We start from the raw sequence: 14472 nt of genomic DNA, 5'->3' as shown, positions 1-14472 counted from the left end.
CCTTGGATCATCCCCATAAAATGTTTTTGCTGGTAGTGGTTGTATGATATATGGCCCTGGATCATTTGTCGTATAGGACTTTGGATATGTTAACTGTACAGTGTATGGATAGTGCTCCATTTCAGTATAACTCGGTCTTGTGCCCATAGAATGAGCTGTTTGACCTCTTTTTTCATGGACGCATTGCACTTTGGAGGTTTGTCCTGGTGTGTAAGGATCATACAAATAAGAACTTGGCTGAGGGGGAACAGTGGTAACATATCTACCAGGATCATCTTCATAAAAGAATTGAGTTGGCATGTTTGGACTGGAATGAGCTCTGTTTTCTCTTTGATAACTCGATGGAAGCATCATTTCGAAAGGACCTTCCACTTGATGGTTGTATTTATTTGGCAGACTACAGGAATATTGAGTAGTTTGCCGACTCTCTCGACCCAATGAGTCGGTGGGAGTTGGGGTTCTAGAATAGGAGAAATGACGGGGCATGGTCAGGCTCCTACCCCCCTCATTGTGGTACCTTTGCCAAGGCATGTCCATTGATGAAATTGGCTGTTTCTGTCTAGGATGATGCAATGCTGAATTATTTGGTTTAATGTCTACCCGACACCGAACATGATGACTAGTTGGTGGTTTATCCAGCAATGCCTCCTCATAATTATCAGCAGAATAATGAGGAGAGTGTCTGTTATCACTCATTTGAGGAGGAAGTCGAACAGGATACACGTCATGTAAATGTTTTCTATTTGGTGCATAGCGGGACTCCTTACTCAGTGATATTTCAGGTCTCCAGTGAGCAGTCCATCGAGACTCCCTGCCCTTTCTCGCTGAGGATGGGGACTGAATAGATGCAGGATTCAGACTGGTTTCCACCCAAGGGGCACTTTTTGACCTGTTCTTTCGTTTTTGAATATGGACAGCAGGCTGATTATCTGCATCCATTGGTTGAGATGGTACCCTATGGCTGAAAATGTCTGGAGCAGAAAAGCGGTACCTCTGTTGGTGGCCCAGGGCATTCCAAACAATATCTGGTTTAGCGCCATGCCTATCGGTTCTCTTCTTTGGGGAATGCATTGAGTAGTTCTTCTGTTTTGGCAATGATTTATATTCAAAGGTACGGCAATGCCGCTTATTGGCCTTGCTGTTGGTGTCTTCCAGTGTGCTGCAATCTAAATAATTACATTCTTCTTGCAAGGATTTGGAGAGTGGAGAAAGGGGGCTAACTTTTATGTCTCGATGCACACTCGATACCAGTAAATCAGGTGGTCCTGTAAGTGTCATCTTAAAGGGACTTCTTTAGTTTTCTCCATTAAGCCCAATTGTTGAAGATGTTGCCTAGAAGATGCAGAACAAAAGTGACAATGTAAATAACAATCATGGTAAATAAATACATTCTATATAATTTATCAATGACAAGGGGATTCTTGAAAAACGGTACATTTAAAAATTCATCTGAACCACCTTATTATCAAAGTAGACGAATAAAATGACTTGAGATGGAATGTGCAACAATTTAAACTAATAAGTCAATTCATACAATTGAAAGAAGATTGTTGTGCAAAATTAAAATGATTCACTGGGTTGTGCTTGTGTATAAAACTTACACAGTAACATTGAAAATGTTCTAAAAATGTTAACATTGGTCTGTTGTCAGCTTATCTCCTTAACATTTTTTTTGCTAAATTTGCAACAATATTGTTTATATTGTAGCTTATCAGAAGAGATGAAATATGATATATTAAATATATTTGCATTTACTTTTCCTGAACACGGAGTCTATGCTGAAGACAGAAACAACATTTTAAACTGTCAAATACTGTTATCTTTTTTAATGAAACACAATTAGCCTTTGCTAATTATTTCAAACTTATTTCATAACATTTGTATGTTTTATATGAACACATTCCACTTCAATGCAATTTGCTATCCCTCTGCCAGAGGCACAGAAAATCTACAACAACAACAAAATGAGATAATTCTGCTTATATTTAGTGTCTGCAGTGAGTCCCTTTTACACTACTTTTCAAACCCGGGCTTGAAACTTGATCTTGCTACTCTTAACACATGCTCAATGTTAAACTGGTATCTTTTTTTAATTTTTCTTGCAACAATAGAAGAAACAAACACATCACACAGACAGAGCCAAAACACATCCCCCCGCACAAAAATAAATTAGATTTTACATAACAGAAGAGCAACAATGCAAAAATATCACCCATTTTAAAAATAATTTTGTTCATGAACACATCTCCTTTGCAACGGGCGCATGCGAGTGCGAGTGTAACTGAAGCCAATCTATTGTAAATAAGGTGCTGGCAAAGCTGGAGCCTGCCTGTGTTTTAGCTCATTGGTAGTATGCTGCTCTCATCGGTTCAAGCCCCGCTTGCAGCCGTAGGGGAAAACAACGCCCCCGCGAGAGAGAGAGTGTACACAATCGCTAGACGAAGCTGAGCTGTTGAGAGTTATTACAGTATTTTTTTTTGCTTACACACTAAATTTACACACTAAAATGTTTCTTATCATATCTATGCAGATGCTATTCAACTGTTATGCTCCTTCAATGATTCAGTTTCACTTTTTATCTGAGTTCTTGGAGTGCGTATCCTGTATTAAAAACTGTCTGTCCTCAAATTTCCCCCAGATAAATTCGAACAACTCTGATAATTGCTCCCGATAAAAAGATCCCCCTGATCAAGAACTCCCTTGGTGCTCTGGGTGCATCTGGTAAAAGCAGCCTCAGAAACCTTGGGGTTGTGTTGGATCAGTCCATGTCTTTGGAGGGTCACTGTCGTCAACTGACCAAAAACTGTTTTTAACATCTAAGAAATATTTCTAAAGTAAGAAATTTGTTGTCAAAATTGGATCTGGAAATTATCATTCAAGCGTTCATTTCGTCTCGCGTCGACTATTGCAATTCTCTTTTCACCCTTTTCAACAAGTCAACGCTAAAGAGACTTCAGACTGTACAAAATGCGGCTGCCAGACTTTTGACCGGTGCACCCAGAACAGCCCATATCACCCCCGTTTTATCCAGTCTTCATTGGCTTCCAGTTATAAATGATATAAATGGGTTATACTTGTATAGCGCTTTTCTACCTTCAAGGTACTCAAAGCGCTTTGACAGTATTTCCACATTCACCCATTCACACACACATTCACACACTGATGGAGGGAGCTGCCATGCAAGGCGCTACCAGCACCCATCAGGAGCAAGGGTGAAGTGTCTTGCCCAAGGACACAACGGACGTGACTAGGATGGTAGAAGGTGGGGATTGAACCCCAGTAACCCTCCGATTGCTGGCACGGCCACTCTACCAACTTCGCCACGCCACGCCGTCCCTCAGTTAAATTCCGCATTGAGTTTAAGATGTAAGTCCTGACATTCTGTGTGTTGCATGGTGGGGCGCCTCAGTACATCACTGACTTGCTATACCCCTACTCTTCAGGGCGCAGCCTCCGGTCTTCAGGCCAGGGTCTTCTAAAGATCCCAATAACTTGTTTTAAAACCAGTGGAGACCTGGCATTCAAGGCTATAGCTCCCAGACTCTGGAACAATTTGCACCAGTGCCTCCGTGATCTTGACCGTGTTGAAACTTTTAAAAAAACATTTGAAAACTTCTATTTTTAGTAAAGCTTTTAGTTAATGCAGCTTTTGTTTATCAATTTTAATCCACTTGGTATCCTTTCTATGATGTTGCCCCTGTTGTTTTAAATTTAATTGTTGTTTTACTTCACCTATGTTTTGTACAGCGCTTTGTGGTTTTATCTGTGGAAAGCGCTTTATGAAAAAATTTACTTACTTTACTAAATTTGAAATTTTCACACAGTTAACAAAGTCTACACACAGTAAGCAAAACCACTGTCAGGTTTGCCTAATATTAGGCATAGACTCTGCTTCACAGTTTTTGCGAAATATTACACACCTTCCCATCTTGCATACATATAAGGGTTGTGATACACACATTTTCACACTTTACACACACACTACGATTGTGATACACACATCTTTACATCTTACACAAAGATAAGGATTGTGAAGTTGCTCCCTGGTCAATCCAAAGGGCTGGCTCGCTAACGACCACACAATTGAACAAATTGGACAATCACATCCACCAGGTGTAAAGACACACAGGCACTGATAAATTGAAAATACAGCTTTCAAGTGGGTGCTACAGCTAGAAAAAGGAACAGGTGAGTTCACCTGTGTTTTGCAAAAATGGTCGTAATCGGAATAAGAGTGCGAATGAGTGTCAGGTTCAAACACTGATGACATCTATTAATCAGACAAGAAGCAAGGAATCATGCAGAGACAGAGTTCAATTTAGCTCATGAGGAGAACGCATGGAGCGGCACACTTAGTCACAGTCTCACCCTACGCTCTAAGGTTCAGCTCCCGCGTCCCTCTATTTATTCAGGAGTTCCACAGTCAACATCACTAAGGCCGCCTCTAAAAGGAGTGGTCACATATATTATGCAAAGCAGGTCCAGTACGCACAATCCATGACGGAATGTGCTGGGGGCCTTGTGATTTCGCCTTGTCTCTGCTTCGTCTGCAGGCTGTCGTCTTATCTGCGTCGAGGTCCTTTCGTCCTTGCACAGATACAAAAGTCTAACTTGAGCACAATAGCTAATAACTATAGCAACGGACTTAAAGCATACTAAAGTTGTGTGATAATATATATACATGATTATTCTAACAATGAGAGGGGGAGTTTGCAGAGGAGAAGAAGGAGGCAGAGGAAGAGGAGAGGATAGAGGAGGAGAAAGTGGTAGCGGAAGAGGAGAAGGAGATAGATCAGGGGTGTCAAACTCATTTTAGATCAGGGGCCACATGGAGAAAAATCTACTCCCAAGTGGGCCGGACTGGTAAAATCACGGCACGATAACTTAAAAATAAAGACAACTTCAGATTTCACAAGCACATTCTGAAATTGTACAAATTATAACGTTTTTGTTTTTGTTTTTTTACACTTACATGTTGCGGTTAATGGTATTACATCTTTATTTGTCGTTATTCTGAATAAATTATGTGATAATGTTCATCAGTCAACTCATTGATGTTAATCCATCAAGATAAAAAATGATATGTACTTTAATCTTAATCTTTAATATCAAAATCAAATTACAGTATTTTATTTATGTAGTTTGCTCATTTTCCTCGGCTGATGTATAAACATAATGTGGTTTATTTTGTACATATGTAGCATCATCTAGAAAGATACAAAGACTTGCTGTTTTGACATCTAGTGGACACATTTAGAACAGCAGTTTCTTTCATTCAAAATTGTCCTGCAAGCCGGATAAAACCTGTTCGCGGGCCTGATCCGGCCCTCGGGCCGTACGTTTGACACCCCTGAGATAGAGGAAGAAGCCTAGGTAGAGGTAAGGAGGGACCTGAGGAACCAGGACAAAGAAAAAGAGGACCAAATCTATCTCACAACACCCGTGCAACACTTGTTGACCATGTCATCAATCATGGGACTGCTGGACTAAAAGTTCAGCCACATGTCTGTCGGAATACTGTAGCCACAGTCATTCGGACATTTCGTCGGGAAAACAGGTAATCTAAACACACTTTTACAGTAAATTGCAGCTTGCTGTACTTGCAGCCAATGCATGCTTTATGATATGATTTTTGTCTACATAGGGTTGGAGGTGGAGGACATCATGGATGAAGGGGTTCCTTGTTCACTCAAGAACAAGAGACAGAACATGGTTCTGGCCAATAACAGTATCAGGCTTCGTGAAATTCAGGCCGATATTATCAATGACCACAATATGTTCAACAATATCCATGTAGTCTCTCTGACAACTATAAGCAGAATCTTCAGAAGGAACCAGTTACGAATGAAGCAGCGTTATCGTGTTCCATTCGATCGAAATTCCGAGAGGGTAAAAAATCTGCGTCATGAATATGAATAATGGAGTAATTACAAGCAGACACAGTGTGTACACAGAAAAGGGAGAACGGACGTATTTTGGCTTAAAAACTAACGATAAAGGTGAAGTTATAACACTGAAACGCCCTCAGGAAGAGGTGCTTTAAGACATGGCTAGCTAGCTAGCGGCGAAACGTCCATTCGCAGTCGGCAGTGTTGTAGCTACTTCTCACTAATCCTCGCCTCCATGGCGACAAATAAAGTACGTTTCTTACAAGTATCATCCCTGCAGGAAAAAGGAATAGCTAAACATGCTTCACCACACCCTGTAGCTCACCGGCGTCACAATGTAAACAAACGCCATGGGTGGATCTACACCTAACATCCACTGTAATGATACCAAGTACAGGAGCGTATCTAGTCAATACTACTATGATTACGTCGATATTTTTTGGCATCACAACATTTTCTTTCATTTAAAAAAAAAAAAATACTATGTTTATAAACTCAGGAAATGTGTCCATGGACACATGAGGACTTTGAATATGACCAAAGTATGATCCTGTAACGACTTGGTATCGCATTGTGGTATCAAAACTAATGTAAAGCATCCAAACAACAGAAGAATAAGTGATTATTACATTTTAACAGAAGTGTAGATAGAACATGTTAAAAGAGAAAGTAAGCAGATATTAACAGTATATGAACAATTAGATTAATATTTCATTTTCTACCACTTGTCCTTAATAATATTGACAAAATAATAGAATGGAAAATGACACAATATGTTACTGCATGTCAGCAGACTAATTAGGAGCCTTTGTTTGCTTACTTACTAATAAAAGACAAGTTGTCTTGTATGTTCACTATTTTTTTTAAGAACAAACTTGCAATAAGAAACATATGTTTAATGTACCGTAAGATTATTTTGTTAAAATAAAGCCAATAATGCAATTTTTGTGGTGCCGTTTATTTAGAAAAGTATCGAAAAGTACCGAAAAGTATCGAAATCATTTTGGTACCGGTACCAAAATATTGGTATCGGGACAACACTAGTGCAAAGACATTGATGAAGCAGGATTTAATCTTTCCAAAACCCAAAGGAGAGGGAGCAGTATCATTGAGGGCAATAATTCATGTGCCGGGGCAGCGAGGGGGTAACATCACCCTCTGTGCTGCCATTACCCAGAACGGGGTCCTGCATCACCATGCAAGCATGGGACCCTATAGCACAGAGCTAATCCTGGCATTTCTGGACCAATTGCATGGTATTGTCATAGCACATCAAGATGACCACATTGATGTTTGGGACCACGTGTCGTTCCATCGGTCCTACCACCTTACTCTCCCTTCCTTAACCCAGTCGAGGAGTTTTTTTCTGCTTGGCGGTGGAAAGTGTACGATCTTCGACCCCATGACCGCTTTCCCCTGCTTCAGGCTATGGAGCAGGCCTGCGACCTTATCGAGGCATCTTCTGTGCAGGGTTGGATACTTGCCGATTTTTCCAGCAATGCCTTGCTAATGAGAACATCGCATGTGATGTGGATGAGATACTATGGCCTGGTCCAGCTAGACGGGCACATCTGCGGTCCCCTCCAAGGTTTCTCATTGTATCCCATTGGGTTGAGTTTTTTCTTGCCCTGATGTGGGATCTGAGCCGAGGATGCCGTTGTGGCTCGTGCAGCCCTTTGAGACATTTGTGATTAAGGGCTATATAAATACACTTTGATTGATTGATTGATTGATATGAAGGTGGCCTTGCACACAGAGATAAGATGTTGCCAAAGGGTCATAGAGCGGCATAAAACACACCGGTCTTTCCTCAGTTCCTACTGTAGTTGCAGTTAATCCAAAAGCTACGTATTGGTTTGTCTTATTCCAGGGTCATTTTATTCTGGTTATCGTCACTTGTTTTCCTTGTTGTTGACAACTCCTCTTTTTTTCTTTTCCTTCCAGTCACAAACTGGAACTAAGAGGGGGGCATGCACTGTCATGATCCCAGGATCTCCCTTTCTCCTGCCTGTCCTCCATTCCATTATTGCACTTCTTAAAAGGATTCACCTTGCTGTGGAATTATCACCAGGCTCTTGTCAACTCTCTCACAGTAACACTGGCTTCTCTTCGAATGTGATTTATTTGTTTCCCTGACTTGCTCCTTGCACTATCGGGGATTCCCTCTACCCCTGTCCATCAATTTTTAATCTGAATGCATTTTCGTCTTTTTTCTAATAATCTCAGTGCGCACCCCCTGACATCCATATTTGGAACAGTTAATAATTTGTTTTTGTAACGTCAAAGAGTGTTCTTTTTCAATGGTTTCTGTATGGCTGAGGCATAAAAGTTGATATTTTATTTAAAAAAATGTTGACCATTGCTGTAATGAGACTTGCCATTCCATCCCCCAGTGGATATATGAGGAATTACTTCAGGTCAGTGAGCATAGGGAGCACTCTTAAGGGTGCATTGTGAGTGTTTTCTAAGGGATGAACACATTAGTGTGTCACAGCAACATACGACCGCACATATCAGCCATGCTTGAACATCCTAGGCAAAAAACTATTCATATATACAACATTTTTGGCCATCATTGAAATAATGTGACTATTAATAGAAAATACACATATACAGGAATGTATAATCTATCAGGCACTTTGAAAAGGACAAGGAGATGATCATCAAGCTTTATCGAACACAACAATTACCAAGAATCTATAGCATGCAGGCTTTTTCCTCTGTGTGCTTTTTGCTGTTTTTCCCATTTTTGCTTTTTGTTTTAATTTTTTTTTGGGGGGGGGTACCCTGCTGATCAGTGGCGGGCCGTGTGTTTCCCACCTAGGCCTTCAGTGATGTCCGACTTCAATGATTACCTCTCAAAATACCATCATTTATGTCACCACATGACCATTGCTGGATAAATACTATAAATACTATACTATACATTTACGCCCGACTGCGCATTGAATCACATCAACAGTGTACAAAACTGGTTATTTTCTGGCGCATTTAAAAATCCATAAACCCGCATCAGCAGTTAAAACATATCTTATGTGGTACTGCCAAAATTAAAATAGCAAAAAACATACTAAACGCGAAAAAATAAATAAATAAAAATTTGGACTCACAATTTATAACACCCATTCGATGCCGTATAAGCCAGTGGTACCCCGTGTGGTCGGTTGATTCGAGTGGAAGTGGCCGGCATTTCACCATTTCATCGCCGGGACAGCTGAGCTAGCTTCCGGGGTTGGCCGACATCACCTCACAAGATGTAGTTTCTCTTTAAATATCCTTCTTCAAAATGGCCTTGCATATCTGCCACCTAATCAACGTTTTGTTTTCCTTCTTTGTGGGTTAAAAAAGTGAGTATCTGTGATTTCTCATAACACTTCCTGCTTTCGTAAATTGAAATTGCAACTTGTGTTTGGAAACTCACTTTGGAATGACAGGTGAGTATCCAATCACAGTCTCGTTAACATCAGGCTACCTATATAGGCTACTGTCAACAACTTGTGATCTGATTGGCTATCGCAACTGTCTATCAACTTTATGTTTTCTCAAATTCATCCGCTAAAGGTCCCGGGTGTGGCTCTGCTAATCTACATAGCACCACCGCGGCTCAAACCAGTGAGTATCCAATCACAGGATGCGTAAATGTCACGTTCAACGTGAGGCCAGCTAGAAGGCCTTACTGACAACAACTCGTGATCTGATTGGCTATAGCAATTATCTATCAACTGTATGTACCCGTTCACTTACAGTGCACGGACGCTCGCATTGTTGATTCTGAAGGTCTCTGGCAGATTTCGTACAGCATGGCAACATAAGCTAGCTGAATTCTGAATGGATAAAAACTCTAACCTAAAAACAACATCACTGGAAGGAGCATAATATGACATGACGTGAATATGAAAACTTTTACATATTAAGGGAAAGTAAATAAAACATTACTTTTATCTTTAATTATGATCATGATTTGGTCCAGCAGTGCTGACGACACACCACTGCTGCTGATGTACCACCACCATGCGAGTCACATGGTTGTGGTACATCGGCGCCTAAAGCAGTAAAATCTGCTGAATGGGGAACTCCTTCTTTAGCCAACTGCCTCGTTTGATCATACATCACTGCCTCAGCACATGTAAACGCTTTCTTTTGTATCAACACATATATCAACACAAATTCAGTATTTTAGAGCAACGTTCACAGACTCTATCTGCCTTTTAAAGGCCTACTGAAACCCACTACTACCAACCACGCAGTCTGATAGTTTAGATATCAATGATGAAATTTTAACATTGCAACACATGCCAATACGGCCGGGTTAACTTATAAAGTGCAATTTTAAATTTCCCGGCAAACTTCTGGCTGAAAACGTTTCGATATGATGACGTTTGCGCGTGACGTCAACAGTGGAAGCGGAAGTATTCGGAGCCCATTGAATCCAATACAAAAAGCTCTGTTTTCATCTCAAAATTCCACAGTATTCTGGACATCTGTGTTGGTGAATCTTTTGCAATTTGTTTAATGAACAATGCAGACTGCAAAGAAGAAAGTTGTAGGTGGGATCGGTGTATTAGCGGCGGACTACAGCAACACAACCAGGAGGACTTTGAGGATAGAAGATGCGCTAGCCGAACGACCTCACCTTAACTTCCTCCGTCTCCGGGCCGCCGACTGCATCGGTGATCGGGTGAAGTCCTTCGTCGTACCGTCGATCGCTGGAACGCAGGTGAGCACGGGTCGTGATGAGCAGATGAGAGCTGGCGTAGGTGCAGAGCTAATGTTTTTAGCATAGCTCTGTCGAGGTTCCGTAGCTAAATTAGCTTCAATGGCGTCGTTAGCAACAGCATTGTTAAGCTTCGCCAAGCTGGAAAGCATTAACCGTGTAGTTACATGTCCAGAGTTTGGTAGTATTGTTGATCTTCTGTCTATCCTTCCAGTCAGGGACTTATTTGTTTTGTTTCTATATGCAGTTAAGCCGGATGCTATCACGTTAGCTCAGTAGATAAAGTGCTTCACCGATGTATTGTCATGGAGATAAAAGTCGCTGTGAATGTCCATTTTGCGTTCTCGACTCTCATTTTCAAGAGGATATAGTATCCGAGGTGGTTTAAAATACAAATCCGTGATCCACAATAGAAAAAGGAGAGAGTGTGGAATCCAATGAGCCCTTGTACCTAAGTTACGGTCAGAGCGAAAAAAGATACGTTCTGCACTGCACGCTAGTCCTTCACTTTCACGTTCCTCATCCACAAATCTTTCATCCTCGTTCAAATTAATGGGGTAATCGTCGCTTTCTCGGTCCGAATCTCTCTCGCTGCTGGTGTAAACAATTGGAAAATGTGAGCAGCCCTTCCTCCGGTGTCGTCACGCTACTTCCGGTAGGGGCAAGGCTTTTTTTTTATCAGAGACCAAAAGTTGCGAACTTTATCGTCGTTGTTCTATACTAAATCCTTTCAGCAAAAATATGGCAATATCGCAAAATGATCAAGTATGACACATAGAATGGATCTGCTATCCCCGTTTAAATAAAAAAATGTCATTTCAATAGGCCTTTAAGTTTCCCATCATGGGAAAGCAATGGTGGTCATTGTTGTGTGGAGAGTTGTTAGAAGTTGGATGCTGATTGTTAGAATAATTGTTTGTAAGTTATCACAAAAAACTTTGTGTTGAAATGAGTTCCAGGCAAGAAGACACAAGCTGTCTTTGAAACCTACCAAGAGTAAGGCTCGTAAAACTCCACTGTGTAGGGAGGGGGAGGGGGGGGGAAGCAAGATGAAGGTGTTCCTGTGTTCTTTCATGTATGGTAATCAACAGAAGGATGTTGTTCTGGCCCAAGGACTTCAGAGCGGAGAGATGACAGGATCTGCCCAATTTCCAGACAACCTCTTTTTTAAGTATTTTACGAACTCTTTTTGAACTATTTTATGGAACTCTTTTTGAACTATTTTACAAACTCTTTTTGAACTGACCTTTCCTGTGAATTGTCTTAAGACCTTTTCTGTGAACTTTTTGCGACCTTTGTCCTTTGGAAACAAAGGTGGCCATGTGGTCGGGGAGGGGCCAAAATAAAAGAAGGAGGCATGCAATCTTTTGGGAGAATGTGCTAAGACACTGTAAGAGGTTACAGGTCGACGGCGTCTCTCCTCAATTGAGTCCAAATTTAATTCTGTCTCTGTTTGATTCTTTGCTTCTTGTCTTGTTTAATAGATGTCATCAGTGTTTGAACCTGACACTGATGGATGATTTTTGGAAGGTTTGGGATGCAATGCACCTTTTCTGGACAAGCCGGTGTGGTGTGCGTCTGAGACCAGCGAGATGCATGCTTGGAGAGCGGCAATGCGTCCGGGTGTTGTTGAAGTTAAAATGTGCTACACACTATATCACCAATACGACACATAGGACATCTAACACACTTGGATGGATACAGCTATACTGAAATGATGTTATGCACTTGTGTCACAGGCGGGGATGTCACAGGCTGGATGGCAGAATACGAATAAGAGAAACATGTCTAACTTTAAGCGCATGGAAAAACTCTAGGGCCCTGAGTGCAGTGGTAGTACAATGTTAGCAGTTAATATTGATTTTCCACAGACTTTGTAAGTAGAAATACATTTTATGTGAATTTTTTTCTGTTAAAATGTCTTTCATTACACTTACATTAGTCAGGTTTAAAACGACCACAACGTTAATTTTTGTTAGCCTGTCAATGAGATTGTCCCGTTGATCGTGATCGACCATTCGATTTTTAGGACTCTACTGGTCAATCCCAAAAATATTAGAAATTTTTTTTTTTTATTAATGTGACATCAGTGCCACCCCACCTGGAGAATGACCAACAGGCACATATTTTAACCTTTTCAACACATCAGCACCACTGGTCTCTGTCCAGCCTCACTTACGGCTGGGCACCGCGGCCCCACCCCAGAGCAACTAGTCTTGCAACATCTAAAAAAAGCATTCCAGCTTGCATTGAGGCTGATTATTGCAACGCATCGGACAGTTTGCAGGATCCGACGTCAACAACTCTCCCTTCAAACACGATCACCATCCCCACAGTAACATTTTGAGGTGGAAACGGTAAAGAAATGTATCGTTTCAGCACAACATAGACAGCGTTCCGGATGTTTGAAACGAGAGTTTTTGAGAATGGGCTCCAGACTGGAAAAGCCTGAGGACACCGCTTTGTCGTTTAGGTGAAACAAGGCATTCACTAGTACCCGATGATGACGTCACCGCCCCGTCATGGTCACGTGACCATATAAAAGCGCGAAGGCACGCCACAGCTGTCAAAAACAACAATGATGAACAACACAGCTGAGATTGTGATGTAGTTACTACCACTACTACTACTACTAAACCGGGCCATTGTCCATCAACTAGACCTGCAGTACAGACACATACACAATATTAATAATAATAATAATACACACGTCATACTATTTTAAATACGACGACAATGTCAAGCTCAAGCCACCAGAACGAGTGCTTTACTGTCCCCTTTACTATTGTATACTTGTTAGAATAATTATGTATATATTATCACACAACGTTTATGCTTAAGGGCCGTTGCTATAATGATTGTCAATTGTGCTGGAGTGGTATTTTTCTTTTGTCTGTGCAAAGCTGGCAATCCAAAAGATTGTAAGCCAGTCTGGTATCGGTGTTTGTGTCCAGGAACGGCCTGCTGACTGCCAAGGCCGAACACCGCCGTAACGCAGACAGAGCAGAGACAAGGCGATATCACCAGCATCAACACATTAGCATAATCATATATTGTGTCTAACTGGAGTTGTCGAGATTACCCCCTTCCCTCAGCGACAGCTTCAGTGATGTAAACAGGGACCTCCCAAATAAATAGAGGAAGCACGCGGGCTGGACTTTTAGAACGTAGATTGGATCTGTAACTAGAATACAGCCCAAAACACGTGTCTCCTCATTGAGCCAAATTGAACTCCGTCTCTGCATGATTCCTTGCTTCTCGTCTGTTTAATAGATGTCATCAGTGTTTGAACCTGACAATGCTACGGCGAAAACCAGTGTTTTATATACTGTACTATGATGTATTACTGTTGTTTAATATTGTACATTTTGTATATAGCTTTTGTTAAAAGTGTGGAAGACAAAGGAAGATCCCGAGGGAACTGTGAAGTCTTTCATGGAACACCAGCTCAAGCTTCCGGCGGACACCATCAGGAACATCACCTTCCACCGCGTCCACTGGCTTGGAGCCAAAAAGCTGGGGAATAGGAGGCCGAGACCCATCGTAGCAAAATTTAAACACAACAAACAGAAGGAACAGAGCTGAAAGGATCCAACTTCAGCATTAAAGGCCTACTGAAACCCACTACTACCGACCACGCAGTCTGATAGTTTATATATCAATGATGAAATCTTAACATTGCAACACATGCCAATACGGCCGAGTTAACTTATAAAGTGACATTTTAAAATTCCCGGGAAATATCCGGCTGAAACATCGCGGTATGATGACGTATGCGCGTGACGAAGTCCGAGTAACGGAAGTTATGGTACCCCGTAGAATCCTATACAAAAAGCTCTGTTTTCATTTCATAATTCCACAGTATTCTGG

General features: G+C 41.3%; 1 protein-coding gene across 4 annotated transcripts in view; it reads right to left on the bottom strand.

The window, feature by feature from the left end:
• ajm1 (apical junction component 1 homolog) overlaps positions 1-14472 on the bottom strand; it is a 54953-nt gene that overhangs the window by 2560 nt on the left and 37921 nt on the right. For all 4 annotated transcript variants that reach the window (XM_062031508.1, XM_062031509.1, XM_062031505.1 and 1 more), the window contains one exon: positions 1-1332. This exon is cut by the window's left edge and continues 2560 nt beyond it. In XM_062031508.1, coding sequence (XP_061887492.1) covers positions 1-1278 — 1278 coding nt within the window. In that variant the 5' untranslated portion in view covers positions 1279-1332. The remainder of the gene's footprint in view (positions 1333-14472) is intronic.

Source organism: Entelurus aequoreus, linkage group LG21 (genome assembly GCF_033978785.1).
Source record: "Entelurus aequoreus isolate RoL-2023_Sb linkage group LG21, RoL_Eaeq_v1.1, whole genome shotgun sequence".
In the NCBI taxonomy this organism is placed as follows: domain Eukaryota; kingdom Metazoa; phylum Chordata; class Actinopteri; order Syngnathiformes; family Syngnathidae; genus Entelurus; species Entelurus aequoreus.
This window is presented reverse-complemented; position numbering and strand designations above follow the sequence as displayed.